Source organism: Hydra vulgaris, chromosome 05, assembly GCF_038396675.1.
Source record: "Hydra vulgaris chromosome 05, alternate assembly HydraT2T_AEP".
Lineage (NCBI taxonomy): Eukaryota > Metazoa > Cnidaria > Hydrozoa > Anthoathecata > Hydridae > Hydra > Hydra vulgaris.
The window spans coordinates 26,322,501-26,340,300 of record NC_088924.1 but is presented as its reverse complement, the minus strand read 5'-3'; the positions used below and the strand labels follow the sequence as shown (position 1 = coordinate 26,340,300).

The 17,800-nt window shown below is 29.6% G+C and overlaps 1 protein-coding gene across 2 annotated transcripts in view; it reads right to left on the bottom strand.

The window, feature by feature from the left end:
- Positions 1 to 17,800, bottom strand: part of LOC136080727 (uncharacterized) — a 41,439-nt gene that overhangs the window by 1,365 nt on the left and 22,274 nt on the right. For both annotated transcript variants that reach the window (XM_065797747.1, XM_065797748.1), the window contains exon 3: positions 17,495 to 17,542. In XM_065797747.1, the coding sequence (XP_065653819.1) occupies positions 17,495 to 17,542 (48 nt within the window). The remainder of the gene's footprint in view (positions 1 to 17,494; positions 17,543 to 17,800) is intronic.

Genomic DNA, 17,800 nt, shown 5'->3' with positions numbered 1-17,800 from the left:
TAACACATCCAAGGGTTTGGGTTGGGGCAGGGATCAATTTATTTTCATTATTCTTCCTTTTCCCTCTTCTTTTTCTACTAAATGATAGGCTACACCAGTTTCAATAGAATGTAGCCCTAATAGAGCATTTATAATATATATATATATATATATATATATATATATATATATATATATATATATATATATATATATATATATACAGGCCCTTAAAGAGGGGAACCACATAGGCCATATGGCCAGGGCCTGCAATATTGTTGGGGCCTCACATTTAAAATTTCTAATTACACTAAGTAGTTTAACTTAAAGTTGAGTCAGTTAAGTTAAGTTAATAAGTTAATTACATTTTCATAATTACAAATTTCATAATTACAAATTTCCAATTCCAAATCCGACATTATAAAGATTTCGTCGTGTAATGATGTAATTTAAGTGTATAAAGTTTTCATCGTGTAATGATGTAATTAAATAAATTTGTTAAATTTTCAAATTTCGATATTATTTTCAGATAAAATAAATTAAAATAAAAAATTGATAGTAGAATAAGTAAAAGACGACGGAGGAGAGAGTTGGAAACAAGCACAACAAGAAAATATATTCTTTTTTAATAAAATCATTCAAAATACAGTTCAACCTGAACCTGACAACTAATTTCAAAGTGCCAGTGGTAACATTGAAAATGAAGTTGCTCAGTTTGTTCTAGTTGCAGAAGATACAATTTCGGAACAATAACATGAAATAAATTTGAATATTATAAACAAGGACCCAGATAAACCCGAAACTCATTTCAGGAAGATGCAAGTGCAAGTGCAAATGAAATTATATTAATGAATGAGATATAGAACGAGACGCAACAGATCAGACTCAGCAAGGTGATCCTTGCAGAGTCTGATCAGTTTAATATATAAATAAGATATAATCTGATATAGTTTAATTAATAAAACTCTTGCAAATGAAGATACATGAAAAGGAAACTGGTTGTGCTGGAGTATTGAATATTTGTATTGTGCACCTTTTTTACTTTTGAACAAAAATGCTGCAAATGTATCATTTTTTTTGGTTCAGAAATTTTATGCCAAGTGGGGCATAAGGGTAGAGGTTGGAGGAAATTCTTATTTAAAATGTGACCATAATTTAGTAATACATTTATAGTAATTTGTAAACAATTAACTATTGAAAAAAAGAATTATTGACTAATTATTAATGTATGAATTGTACATTCGTTAAATCTAAATAGTAACATTCACGATAGAGTAACAGTGTAACACTCCACTTCTTCTGTCGTACCCACCCACTCATAGGACTCCTTAAGAAAAGTGTAATTAGTAGACTTAGAAATTTCTTGGCTTGTAAAATGAACAAAAAGGCCAAATCTGTGAGAGATGTTCTGTCTAATTAATTTCATTTATTCTTAAAAATACTAACTTACGTGGTCTCGATCTATCAAACTGTCTTTGCACCAACTTGCGTTATGCGCAAAATTTACGCAAAATTATCTTGGGAAAATTTGGGCAATTGCGTCTTAGGGCCTCCAGTTTATAACTGGCCTAGGCCTCTCATACCTCTGAAAGGGCCTGTATATATATATATATGCATATATATATATATATATATATATATATATATATATATATATATATATATATATATATATATATATATATATATATATATATATATATATATATACAGCGGTGACCAAAAATTAAAGGCCACTTATTTTTTTTTTCAAAATTTATTTTTAACCTTTTAACCTAAAAAACATATTTAAAAATAATTTTTATTGTATTTTATATTTATTATAAAAGAATTTATAACTTTTTTACAAAATAATGTTAAAAAATTAAAAAACTGACTAGTAAAAAATATAAATGGAAAAAAAAATTGGACAAAATTTTAAGACCAGTTTCAAAAATGTTTCAAAAAGCAATAAAAAAATAATTTAGAAAAGTGTTGTTCCTCCATTTGTTTTCAAGCACTTTTGTACTCATTCTGGAATTAAATTCATTAAAGTTTTGATTACTTTATCAGGCACATTTTTCAAATGATGAGAGAAGATTTCAAATCTTCCAAATTGTAAAGTTGTTCTTTACCAAGCTTGTGATCAAGCCACGACCATAAATTCTCTATTAAATTCAAGTCTGGACTATTGGCAGGCCATGGAAGCACTTGAATTTTATTAGAATTGAACCATTTGCTAACAACATGCGCTTTATGACACGGTGCATTATCTTGCTGGAAAACAAATCCATCTTGCAACTGCCATAAATCAATGCTAGGAATAAGCGAGTTTTTTAAAATTTCGATGTCCCTTTTTTTTTTGAGTCTACCATCGAATAAATGAAAAACTCCACAGGCACTCATACAGGCCCAAATGGCTATTGAACCACTGCCTTGTTTTTTTCGTTTCAAAAGGCATGATTCATCGAACCGTTCGCTTGGAAGTCTATGCAACATTACGCGACCTTTTCTGTTGTCTACCTCAACGTTCATTTCATCACTAAAGACCACACGGCTCCACTGATCTGTTGACCAATTTTTATGTAGTTTGCACCACTCTTTCCTGGCAAATTTTTGTTTTTTATTTAAGCGTGGCTTTTTTGCAGCAGCACGCCATAAATAGTTTAAATTGTGGAGGACTCTTCGCACAGTTCTAGGGGTTGCTTTCAAACTAGTTTTTCGCCAGTGTCCATTTCGTAGACAAGTCTGTAGATGATGCTTGTCTGTTTTCTTTCATTATTCTCACTAATGAGCGTACATCACGGTCATTTGAAATTTTATTGCATCCAGTCCTATGACGATCATTAATTGACCAGGTCTCTTTGTATCGTTGAATTATGTTAATAATGCAAGAGTGAGACCTTCCGAGCTTTTCTGCTATTTGTCTGATGCTATAGCCTTCATTATTTAATACAAGAGCAGCGTATCTGTCTTTTTCTTCGATCTTTGCACACATTTTTGCAATATTTTTATATCCTTATTGCAATTCAAAAAATAAATGTTTATTTGATATCGAAACTCAGGTTTCGACATTTTATTTTATAGCCAACGTAATAAGCAATAAAGACAGTAAAAAAAAAAAAAGGATTATTATTTTTAATAAGGGCAAATTAAAGATTTGAAAGTGATCGTTAATTTTTGTCCAATTTATTTTAATAATTTAAACGCTATTTAATTAGAATTAGATTAAAAAAATTAAACCACTTTAATCCTATGTTTTAATTTAGAAGATATTAAAAAAAAATTGAATATGTCAATTAGAATCTTCTTAATTTTTATTTAAAGATTAAGAAACCAACTAAAAATTGAGTGATCTTTGATTTTTGGCCACCACTGTAAATTTATATACATACATACATATATATATATATATATATATATATATATATATATATATATATATATATATATATATATATATATATATATAATTGTATTTATATATACATATATATATATTTGTATATATGTCCTGCTCCTTGTAGGATATGCTTATTTAAGCCAAGCCTAGAAGAAGCCAACTCTGACTTAAAACACCCCCCACCTTGGGGCTCTTGGTTAAGTAAAGGCTAGAGATAGTGTCTCGATAAAAATACTCATCTTTGGCAGATGTTAAATGCATCCGGCTACTGTCTTGTAGAAGGCAACCTAGGCAAAGACTTAAGGGGTAAACAGATTTTATCTGTTGACCAGCTTCGCACCCCTTCTTCATCTATTAGGCTGGCAAAGATGTATTTACAATACATTGTTTCCAGTTTAGGATGTTGAATGCTGAATCTTCTTGATTCAATGCATGGGTTATGCTTGTGTCTCTGTTTGTACGACTAGGCAACTCATTCTATTATCTCCTTATGAGGTTACTGCTCTAAAACTCATTTTTTGGTTCAGAGGCCGACTGGAAGTCAGGTTTCCCGAACTCTGTGGTAGCTCTCAGAGAGGCTGATTCCATCAACAGCTGTAAAGTGTCAGAGTAATAACAGTGCCATGTTGCGCATGGATGGTGTCCCTGTTTGTACTTTAGTGCATTGTCAAGGCCACATTTAGAACCCTTTTTTTACGGCTTAGGGTTTATTATTAGTAATGAGGCAATTGCTTGGACCATCAGACAGTGTAATGAGTACTATATATGCTAAGAGTCAAGTTCTTTAACAAATACAAAAATGACTAAAGTACCAAAATCTTTAAAACACAAAAAACCATCGTGATCACCAAATTCTCTATATCTATCATTCACTAATATTCGTGGTCTTCGAAGTAACTTTTCTTCTGTTGAGTCTTATCTCTTGCAAAGTTCACCAGACCTACTTGCTCTTTGTGAGACTAATTTGAGTTCGGCTGTCTCATTTTGGGATTTTAGCGTTGATGGTTATCTTTCCTTAATTCGCAAAGACTCCAATAGTCACATGCTTGGCCTGGTCATTTACATTCATAAAAATTCACTCATTTGTCATGAAACTAGGATTTGAATCCGCAGACTATTCTTTTATGTGCTTACGTTTTACGATTATTGAATCCTTCCTTACTAATCGTAGTATAAAAGTTGTTCTCGATGGACAGCACTCTTCTTCATTTCCTATAATCACAGGGGTTTCTCAAGGTTCTATCCTTGGCTCTATACTTTTTCTAATATACATTAATGATCTCCCTGAACTATTTACATCTGAGGTGGCATTGTTCGCTGATGACACTACTATTTATTCTTGTCTTGATAGGAAACCAACACTTTATGAATGCTTGGAGGAGGCATTCGAGCTTGAAAATGATCTCACTTCTGCTACAGCATGGGGATCTCAGTGGCTGATGAATTTTAACTCAGATAAGACTCAATTTTTTTCAGCAAATCGTTATTGTAATAATTTAGATCTTCCCATATTTATGAGCGGTGATGTACTCGATCAGTTATCAACCCTTCGTTTTCTAGGATTAACTTTTACTTTTGATCTTTCTTGGAAACCATATATCAAATCGATTGCAAAATTAGCATCTGCTAAGGTTGCTTCTCTTTATCGTGCACGCCACTTTCTCTCTCCTGATTCTATTCTTTATCTCTATAAATCTCTAATTCGTCCTTGTATGGAATACTGTTGCCATATCTTGGGGGTATTGTCCAGCGATGCCCTTTCTCTTTTGGACAGGGTGCAAAAACGCATTGTAAACATAGTTGGACCTGCTCTTGCAGCCAACCTCCAACCATTGTCACATTGTCGTGATGTTGCTTCTCTAACTCTTTTCTACAAATACTACAATGGGCGCTGCTCTAAAGAGCTGACGTCTCTTGTGCCATCTACTAAAATTCATTCTCGTGTTACTCGTCATTCAATTAAGTCTCATTCTTTTACTGTGAATGTTCCTAAGTGTTTCAAAAATTCTTATTCCTCTAGTTTTTTCCCTCGAATATCAATTCTTTGGAATTCACTCCTTCCATCTTCATAGAATTATTATAACAAAAACGGCAATACGAACGATTTATTTAAATACAAAATAGTATAATGCACATAAAAACGACCAAACGAACAATTTATTTACATTTGAAATAGAATAACTGGAATAAAAATGGCAAAACCAACAATTTAATTTAATTCTAAATAGAATCACTAGAAAAAAACCGGCAAAAGAAAGAATTTATTTAAGTTCTTATTGGAATAACTAGAAGAAAAACGGCAAAACAAACCATTTATTTAAATCTAAATAGAAAGCATAGATTAAAAACGTCAAAACAAACGATTTATTAAAGTTCTTAATAGAATAACTAGAATAAAACGACAATACGAACCATTGAATTAAATTCTAACCGGAATAAAAACAACAAAACGAACGATTTATTTAAATTCTATAGAACAACGAGATAAAAAACGTCAAAACTTTTATTATAGTTCTTAATAGAATAACTAGAATAAAAACGATCGAACGAAAGATTTATTTAAGTTCTAAATATAATAACTAGAATAAAAACGGCAAAATAAGCAATTTATTTAAATTCTTACTAGAATAACTATAATAAAAACGGCAAAATAAACAATTTATTAAAGTTCTAATAAGAATAATTAGAATAAAAAAGGCAAAAAATATATACGCTTTAATTAAATTCAAATTAATAGAATAAAAATTGAATTAAATTCTAAACCAGAACAAAAATGCCAAAACTATTTATTGAAATTTGAAAAACATTAAAATAAAAATGGCAAAAGCAACTTGATTATTTAGGTAGGATAAAAAAAGTGCATTGATTAAAAGTGATAAGATATTTTAGTAAAACTAAATACAAAATTGATCGTCTAAAAAATGATTTGATCGTCTAGTTTTTTAATTTTTTATTTCAGCCGATCAATGTTGATCCGCAACAATTGAATAATTATTTCGAGCGCTATATATATATATATATATATATATATATATATATATATATATATATATATATATATATATATATATATATATATATATATATATATATATATATATATATATATATATATATATATATATATATATATATATATATATATATATATATATATATATATATATATATATATATATATACAGAGGTGGCGGAATGAAATAAAAAGTAGGGGGCGGGGGGAGGGGGGCCTAATATACTTTGCGAATTTTGTAAAAATATTTTCAATTCCCCACCCCTGAAAATTTATATATATACACATATATATATATATGTATATATATATTTAAATATATATATGTATATATATATATATATATATATATATTATATATATATATGTATGTATATATATATATATATATATATATATATATATATATACATATATATATATATACATATATATATATACACACTCATGCATGTCTCTTAAGCATGCCGTATATGTTTTTTATCATAATACGTTGACTAAAAGAGATCACTAAAAAGCTAGACCAGAATAAAAAAAAATTCCTAAACCTAAGGGGACACTACTCTAACCCTAACCCTCAGGATTAAGATATATATACATACATATATATATATATATATATATATATATATATATATATATATATATATATATATATATATATATATATATATATACATATATATATATATATATATATATATATATATATATATATATATATATATATATATATATATATACAGGGGTGGCGGAAAGAAATAAAAAGTGTGGGGGGTGGGCTAGAGATCAAAGCCGCCGCCATTAGCGAGAAGCTGCCACTACTTCTACCTACTTTTTACAGCCACCATTTCGCGTTATTAGCAACTACTGAGCCGCCAATCCGACAATATATTAGCCGCATCCGATTTTAAAGTCACTATTTTTGGCTGGAAGAAAAAAAAGAAGAGTTTAATAACCCGAAATTCTCTTGTATAACTTAAAAGCAACTCGTTATTTGGAGCAATTATTTTTGTGTGTGTAGCTTTTCCATTTGCTATTTAAATTTTCTCTAAGATGAAATAGTAATGACGCACTCCACCCTTTTATAAGTACATCACCGTCCGCTCTTTCTTTCATATTTTAAATATTCTTGGCCTATATAGAGATTGGCTTGGCTTATAAAGACACAAACAGAGTTTGTATTACTTTGTAATGGATCAAGAAAAATTGCATAATTCACATAACAGTTCTTAAAAATACTTGAACATTAAATTGTGCCGCAAAAACTGTTCCGTAAATAGAGCCGGGATAGCTCAGTTGGTTAGCGCTTTGCTAAATTTGTGAATTATCAAAATCCAGAAGCAGAAAATTTGAAGGTTCAAATCCCGGCTCCACCTACTCAGAGTATGAGTAATACTTCGGTACAAAGGGAACTCACATCGATTAGCTCTGCTATTATAATGTTTCCTTCTCAGCTAGTAAATAAATAATCTAGTCGAGTAAATGAAAATTATCGTGTTTTCTTTGATTTTTTTTTGCAGCTAATTTAAAAAAACAACCACAGATTCATCATTAGTATGGAAACACTATGGTCAAATAAAAAAAAAGTTGAGTCCTCATGTGCAGGTTATTTATCGAAAATTCACAAAGTTAGGATTTCCACATCAAGCAGTAATTTGAAAAATCATCAATTTCTTGTTCACAAAATGTTAACAGATAAACCTGGCGCTGAAGTGAAAAATGGCAAAAATAGAACTGCTACTTTAGCAAAAATAGAACTGACGTGTTCATCAGAGCAGCAATTTACGATCAAGAAATCATACTCGTGAACCATTCAAAAAAAGATTAACTTAAATTATCGCAAGCAACATAAACTTTTTTAGTTTTTTTTTGTTGCCTTAGGATATTATTTATGGTATTTTTAATAAACATACTAAATTTAATGTTAAATATATTCTCTTTGGTGACAATTTTTTTAAACACAGATTTATTTTCAGGCCTTTAGACAGTTTTTAGATTATTATAGGATCCTATTATTTATTATATATAGAGCAAAATAGTATATTTTCTCTTCTTTTTTGTTGCTGTAAAGTCTGTATTTTTGTTGCTGTAAAGTCTGTATTTTTGTTGCTGTAAAGTCTGTATTTTTGTTGCTGTAAAGTCTGTATTTTTGTTGCTGTAAAGTATTAGTGAAAATTCAACTAGCGTCTACCGTGGTTGTATGGCCTTAAGAAAATAAGTACTAAAAATTATGTTTAATTTTAATGTATTTACTGTATCTAAGCATATTAAATTATTGAATTACCATAGGCTAAAGAAAAAAGTGCAGAAAAGCGCTAATTAGATGCGTTTTTGGTCAAACTGAAATTTTTCAAGTGCCCTGCGCCCTCACAAAAACACTTTTTTCAAAGAAATAAAATTATTCACGTTTCTTATATCACATTACATAATAAAAATATTACGTGCAATGTCATTTCTAACATTTATATTTATATATTTTTTTGTAAAACTCATAATGGTAGACAATTTGTCTTACCTGTACCGTGTTTGTATGGCCTAAAGAAGAGTAGCATCAAATATTGGTTTTAATTTTTATGTCTATTTATGTCTGATTGTTTTTTAATGATTGCATTACCGAAGGCTAAATTAAAAATCACAGAAAAGTGATATTTTGACGAGTAAAACTGACATTTTTCAAATCCCCTGCGCCCACACTAAATAAACTTTTTATGAGAACAAAAATTCTCTTTCAATATAATTTTAGTAAAAATATTCTCTTAAAATACCCTAATACATAAAAAAATTACTGTGCGCGCGCCCCATATCCAAAATTTTTAAAAAATTACTGCGCGCGCTCCCATATCCAAAATTTAAAAAGTACGACCCACCCTAATATACAGCATGCAAAAAAGATAAGCGTACACTTAAAAATAAATTAAAATTTTAAAGATTACATCAAAAAAATGAGTTTAATGTTAAAATATATATATTTTTGATATCTTATCAAGTAATGTTTTAAGAATTTATTTGTGCGTTTATGAGTTAATTGCTTTTCAAATCTTTTCAAATTTTGGGTCTGTCAGGGTTAGGGTTTTTTGGGCTTTTCAAATCTTTTCAAATTTTGGGTCTCTTTTGTTGTTATATTATCTTGTAAGCTCATTATAGCTACTTTCCAGGCGTCTTTGGGTGTAAATGCTCGGTCGTCAAATTTTCTGTCCAAAATATACCACAAATTTTATATTGGATTTAAGTCTGGACTTTGAGATAACCATGCCAAAACATTGATGTTATTTGTTTCAAAGTATACCTCTCTTTTCTTAGCGGTATGCTTTGGATCATTATCCTGCTAGTATAAAATTAAGTACGAAGTTGTTTCCCATTCTCAGTTTTTTAGTAGATGGTTGCAAGTTGGATTTGAGAATTTCACAATATATTGAACCTGTTGATTTCTTTTTGTCTTTTTGTGGTTATAAATGAAAAAGCTAACTTAAGGTTGCTAATGATGTTTTAAAGACAAAATAAAAACATTAAAACAGCAACTAGTTATCTGCAGCACTTGATCTCTTTTAACCAGTGTAATATGAAATCAAATTTGTGCTTGCATAAACTGAATGATTTTATAATTAACAAACTCTAATTTTGTAATCAAGTTGCTACTTTAAGTTAACTATGAACTCCAAGAAAAGACAGAAGTACAAAAGATAGAATTATGATTGCGATTATGAATGCTGCCAATATCCAAAATAATATTTTGTTATGGAGAAAAACAACATTAAATTTAATATTACCACAGACAATCGCTGGTAGAATATATGGCAGATATGATATTGCCATGCAAAATATAGGTTAGCATTATTCATAATTGTTATATACTAGTAAAAGTATAACATGTTATGTTATATATAATTTACGTGTTTAATTATTTAGCATGTATTTTACAAAGCATTCAAATCTTGCAGGGAGAATAACGGTGACTGGCCACCAGCAGTGAAACATTTCTCATGCTCAAATCAAGCTATGGTTTACTGACTTAAATAATTATTTGCTTGTTTATTATTATTAAACCAAACAATTACTTAAGAATTCCTATTTCCTAAGAGTCCCATGCTGTAGCAGGAGTGAGATCATTTTCAAGCTCGGATACCTCCTCCAAGCATTTAGAGAGTGTTGGTTTCTTATCAAGACAAGATTAAATGGTAGTGTCATCAGTGAACAATGCCACCTAAAATGTGAGAAGTTCAGGGAGAACCTTGAGAGACCACTGAAGTTGCAGGAAATGAAGAAGAGTGCTGCCCTTTGAGAACAACTTTTATACTACGATTTAAGATTGAAGAAAAAATTCTTCAACCTTAAAAACGTTGCCTGATACACCGTAAGACGAAAGCTTATGTAGAAGACCAGCATGCCAAACTTTATCAAAGGCTTTAGAAATGTCGAGATTGATTGCCTCAGCCTCTCCACATTTATCTAATGCTAAAGATTGTTGCTCAAGATTTTAGATAATTGAACAAATGAAAGTAACTTTTTGTGATTTTGTATTATTTTTGTTATTATTTGCAATCATGTATTATAAATAATAATATTGGTAATCATGTATTATAAATAATATATTTGTAATCATGTATTATAAATAATAATAAAATAGTTTGATAACATCTAAGTAGTATTTTTGTGGGCTTTCGTTAATGTGCTTTTTATAGAGTTTTGTGGATGGGATACATCGTTTAAGACTGCACCGGTTCAATTGGGGTTTGTTAGAACGTTTTGATTGGGGTTTGTTGGAACAATTATTAACTATAGGAAATATTATTAATTATTAAATGGATTAAATATAGATAGAATTTATTAGGTATTAGGCAGAATAATATTATAAATAGAGATTTGTTGAGAACATGTAATTTACGCTATCCCCTTCACTTTTTTATAAATAATCTCTTCTAGACATCTGTCCAAATTTACCTAACAACTATACTAACACTTAAGCTAATTTGAATCTATCATAACTGCTTCCCTTTTGACTACCAGCCTAGTTTTCCCGTTTGATACAAAAAACTTGTTTTTGAGTATCTATTTTACAAAAATACTGTTTGTTCCGACTAGCCCCAATAGCGGGGTTTGTTGGAACATTTTTTTGCTCCTCTCTAATGAAAGATATATTAAAAACTATGTAACTAAATTTAATCTTCATTAATAAATATTGTGTGCTTTAATAAGAAGTATTAATGCAATAAAAAAAAATTAAAAAAAAAATGTTCTCCCCGACCGCCTTATTTTAAGTTCCAAGACTTTTTACATTTCAGAGTCAAATATTTATTCACCAGGAAAAAAATTAGAATGAATTACCAAATGTATCTTGAATAAATCTGATAAATATAACATTTAAACGAAATGCATACAAATGCAAAAACAAATAAATAAAAAAAAAATATATTATTTAATTGTTTCTCAAATTATTACTATCTTGTAGATAATCCAATTGGCTATCTGAATTGACAACATTTTTTTTTTATAGGCCATTTTTTAAGATCTTAAAAAATGGCCTATAAAAGAAAAATGTTGCCAATTCAGATAGCCAATTGGATTATCGACAAGATAGTAATAATTTGAGAAACAATTAAATAATATATTTTTTGTATTGATTTGTTTTTGCATTTGTATGCATTTCGTTTAAATGTTATATTTATCAGATTTATAATTTATAATGACGTTTGCGCCAACTGTTCATCAAACTGCTTAAAATTCCCACACTTACCATAAAGATTTTTTGAAGAAAAATGACTAAAATATGAGTTTTTCGTAATTTAAAATGTCATAATTTTGCTAATTCTTATCAAAATCTATACAACTTGGTATCAAAACAGAGGTCTCATAATGGACAATACCCATGCTGTGGCAGAAGTAAGATCCTTTTCAAGCTCAAATGCCCCCTCCAAGCAATCAGAGGGTGTTGGTTTTTTATCACGACAAGAATAAATGGTAGTGTCATCAGCAAACAATGCCACCTTAGATGAGAGAATATCTGGAAGATCGTTAATGTAAATTAAAAAGAGTATAGGGCCAAGGATAGAACCTTGAGGAACCCCTGAAGTTACAGAATAAGAAGAAGAGTGTTGTCCATTGAGGACAACTTTTATGCTACGATTGGAAAGGAAGGATTCGATGATCTTAAAGATGTTGCAGTATACACCATAAGAAGAAAGCTTATGGAGAAGACCAGCATACCAAACTTTATCAAAAGCTTTTGAAATGTCGAGAGCGATGGCCTTAACATCTCCACCTTTATCTAATGCACGATAAAACCTGTCAGTTATTACTGTTAACAAATCAGCTGTAGAACGAGAAGATCGAAATCCATATTAATGGTCAGAAAGTAAGTGATTAGATTCAAGATGAGAAATTAAGTGTTTATTAATTAAAGATTCAAAAACCTTGCTTATGATAGGAAGAAGACTTATGGGACGGTAGTTAGACGAATCAGATCGCTCTCCAGAATTTTTGAAGATAGGGATAACAGATGCGGCTTTCCAGCAGGCTGGAAAACAAGACTCTGATAAGCACTTGTCGAATAGTTTTGAGAGTATAGACGACAGCTCTGGAGAACATTTCTGCAAGGCAATAATAGGTATGTTGTCCGGGCCACAAGCTGTAGAAGAGTCTAGGCAGGAAATCACTTTAGATACAGATACTGGATTGACATGAATGTTAAGCAATGAATCAACCTGATTGTTGGCAATATCAGGTAGAAAGCAACTAGTGGAATCAAGAATTGATAATGATGAAAAGTTTTTAGCAAACAATTCGGCTTTGTCTTTAGGTGAGATGACAAAGTCTGAACCATACAAGAGAGGTGGAATTGCCCTTATTATTGATATTATTAAAGATTCTCCAGAAGTCACGAGAGCCTAATTTTTGAGATGAGATACAAGATTTCATGACCTGAGAGTAGCGGGTTTTGGCATTAGACAAAACCTTTTTACAATTGTTTCTAGCAGTAATAAACAGACGCCTGTTTTCTGGAGAATTGTTTTGCTGATAAATATGGAAGTAACGGTTTCGATTGGCAATCGCAGCAACACAGTGTAAAGAAAACCATGGAGGAGAGTGAGGCTTGACCTGGAATCGTCGAGAGGGAATAAAAGATTCCATGCCAGCTTGAATCCACGAAGTTATGTAAGAAGCACATTTGTCGACAGGAAGACGAAAGGTTTCTACCCAAGGGCCATCACAAAGAAAATCACGGAAAGAATCCCAGTCACCTTTACTGTAGTTGTATGAGGTTCGATAATAGGGGGATTCAGGTGATGAAGAAGAATGAGATATTAGTTTTAGAGAGATCAAACTGTGATCAGAAGCACCTATGGGTGAATGTGGAGAAACTGAGCACTGACTAGGATCAGAAACAAGACATAAGTCGAGTAGAGAAGGTAAATGATTCGGGTTGTCTGGAACGCGAGTTGGAAAGTTGACTATTTGAGTTAGGGATTGAGAAAGACAGAAGTTGTGGGCTTTAATGTCTGCCGAATCACTGACACTAGAGCCAAGCCATTCAGAGTAGTGAGCATTAATGTCACCGACAACAACTATATTAGCTGATAGATAAAGAGAGAGAGCTTGGTCAATATGATCAGAAATAACGTCAAAAAGTGTGCAGTCTTGAGATGAAGGAGAGTGATATAGAACAAAGAGAAAGGCAATAGAGTGAAGTGGTGCTAAATAAAAGCACATAAAAAAATATTCTGTGGATTCAAACCTAGTTTCGCGACAAATGGGTGAATCCTTACGAATGTAAATGCCCAGGCCAAGCATGTGACTATTGGAGTCTTTACGAATTACCAAATGATAAAAAGTTTAGATATTTGATATAAAATACCAAAATGATAAAAAGTTTAGATATTTGATATAAAATACACGAAGAGGGCATAAAATGGCCACACAAAGAAAACTTTCCCAGCCAATTTAAACAAAAAATTAATAAATTATAAGTCATTTATTAAAATTAATTTCTTAACTGCAAAAAGCTTGTTGCTTTCAAAATTAAGTATCCATAGCAACAAGTTATAATAATTCAAACTTCATATGAGTCATTAACTTCATATAAATAATTTCCATATCACTTCCATATTTAAAAACCATTAACTGTGACCTCTAAACCTTCTAATATCGCTTAAAGGAATTTAAATAATAAGGTTTTTGTTAGTTTTATTGAGAAATATTTGAATCTTTTTTTAATTTTTTTCAATTCATTATTTCATTACACCAATTTTTTAAAGAGAATGTTGTTTTATTCTTTTAATCATTAGTTTAATTACTTCTTAATTCTTCAAAATTCAAATTCTTCTATAACTCATTTTGTTTCTTCAGTTGGAAACTTTCAGATTTTTTTTCTTAACTAGATTTTTTTTCTTTTAAATAAATATTTTTGTTGATTATTTTTTATTTCGGATGAATTAAATAAATACTTTTAATTTTAAGGCAGTTGTTGTATAATTTTTGTTGTCGATGTTATACTTTAAGGTGGTTGCTGTATGTTTTTTGTTGTCGATGTTTTATTTTAAGGTGGTTGATTTATATTTTAAGGTGGTTGTTGTTGTTATCAATGTTATATTTTAAGATGGTTTTGTATGTTTTTTGTTGCCGATGTTATATTTTAAGGTGTTGATGTATGTTTTTTGTTGTCGATGTTATATTTTAAGGTGGTTGCTGTATGTTTTTTAATGTAGATGTTATATTTAAAGTGGTTGTTGTATGTTTCTTGTTGTCGATGTTATATTTTAAGGTGATTGTTGCATATTTTTTGTTATCAATGTTATATTTTAAGGTGGTTTATGTACGTTTTTTGATATCAATGTTATATATTAAGGTGGTTGCTGCATGTTTTTTATTGTATATTTGTTATTTTAAGGTGGTCGCTGTATGTGTTTTGTTGTAGATGTTATATTTTAAGATCATTATTGTATGTTTTTTGTTTTCAATTTTATATTTTATGGTGGTTGCTGTATGTTTCTTGTTGTCGATGTTATATTTTAAAGTGGTTGCTGTATGTTTTTTGTTGTATATTTTTTATTTTAAGGTGGTTCTTGTATGTTTTTTGTTGTCAATGTTATATTTTAAGGTGGTTCTTGTATGTTTTTTGTTGTCAATGTTATATTCTAAAGTTGTTGTTGTATGGTTCTTGTTGCTGATGTTATAATTTAAGGTGGTTGCTGTATGTCTTTTATTGTAGATGCTATATTTTAAAAAGGTTGTTATATGTTTCTTGTTGTCGATGTTATATTTTAAGGTTGTTCTTGTATGTTTTTTGTTGTCAATTTTATATTTTAAGGTGTTTGCTGTATTTTTTTTGTTACCGATGTTATATTTAAAGGTGTTTCTTGGACGTTTTTTGCTGTCGATGTTATACTTTAAGGTGGTTGCTGCATGTTTTTCGATGTCGATGTTATATTTTAAAGTGGTTGCTGTATGTTTTTTGTTGTTGATGTTATATTTTAAGGTGGTTGTTGTATGTTTTAAATAAGATATTAGAAAATATGTAATATTTTTATATTTTAAAATGGTTGTTGTATGTTTTTTGTTGTCAATATTATATTTTAAAGTGGTTGCTGTATATATTTTATTGTCGTTGCTATATTTTAAGGTGTCATCGTTATATTTTAAGGTAGTTTTTGCCTGTTTTTTGTTGCCGATATAATATTTTAAGGTGGTTGCTGTAAGATTTTTGTTGTTGATGTTATTTTTTAAAGTGGTTACTGTTTGATTTTGTAACATTAAAGACGTTACATTTAAGGTGGTTGCTGTATCTTTTTAGTTGTCGATGTTATATTTTATGTTGGTTGTTGTATGTTTTTTGATCTTGATGTTATATTTTAAGGTGGTTGCTGTATGTGTTTTATTGTAGATGTTATACTTTAAGGTAGTTGTTGTAAGTTTTTTGTTATCAATGTTATATTTTATTGTAGTTCTTGTATGTTTCTTGTTGTCGATGTTAAATGTAAGGTGGTTCATGTATGTCTTTTATTGTAGATGTTATACTTTAAGGTGGTTGTTGTATGTTTTTTGTTGTCAATGTTATATTTTATGGTGGTTCTTGTATGTGTCTTGTTGTCGATGTTAAATTTTAAGTTGGTTGCTGTATGTTTTTTATTGTAGATGTTATACTTTAGGGTGGTTGCTGTAAGTTTTTTGTCATCAATGTTAAATTTTAAGGTGGTTGCCGTATGTTTTTTGTGGTCAACGTTATAATTTAACGTGGTTTTTGTATTTTTCTTGTTTTCGATAATATATTTCAGGGTGGTTGTTGTATGTTTTGTTGTTGTCGATGTTATATTTTAAGGTGGTTGCTGTATGTTTTTTGTTGTCGATGTTATATTTTAAGGTGGTTGCTGTGTGTTTTTGGTTGAAGATGTTACATTTTAAGGTGGTTGCTGTATGTTTTTTGTTGTCGATGTTGTATTTTAAAGTGGTTATTGTATTTTTTAAATAAGAAATATAAAATAAGAAATATAAAATAAGAAATGAAAAATAAGATATGTAAAATAAGAAATATAAAATAAGAAATATAAAATAAAAAATATAAAATAACTTCTTCACTCCTAATTTAATTCTTTTTTAAATAGATTGTTTAATTTTAATGATTTCAAATTTCGGGAATACTAAGATCCCGTCAAGTGACAATCGTCAGCCGTCCAGTCATGTAGACCTGGAAGATGTGACAATAAAACAAGATTGAAGATGGTGTCATTGAGTAAAAAATTATAAAGAAATTATAACTTAAAAATGGGTGCTCAGACTCTTGTAAATAAGATAAAAAATAATGCAAATTTCACACTATGAGGAGGGGGATCAAACAGACGCTCAAGTCACTCTATAAAACATCTTCTGGGAAAAAAGACTTTTGGTATATTGATATTAGATACTGAAATGTCTATAGGTGTAATGGTGTAGTGAATTAGTAAATATATTTTCTATTATTAATTATATTATTTGATAATATAATTACTAAAATACATTAAAACAAAATATTATGTCTTTACAAATGCAATAAGAGAAATAATGCAAAAAAACAAAATATAATATTTCAATTAAAACTTTTAATTATATTTTTTAAAGTAATAAATTGAATAATAAAAATTGACGTTTACCTTTGACTTTACATGGTTTACCTATACACGAATCAACTCCATGGACATCTAAAAATATAAAATAATTTGATTAAAGAAAATAAATGAAATACATTACAGATGTTACAGCATAGGTATTTCATAGTTTTCAACCATTTTAATACAATCAATAAAAATATGCAAACTATAGCAACTATATGCGAAAAATAGCATCTTTGTTATTATTAATTAAAGTTTTTTCCGAGGTTGCCTCACCAGATGAGGTAACCCTGGACAAGATATAGTATCTTTCAAATCTAAGTAAATTGAGCATCGAGAAATTTAGAA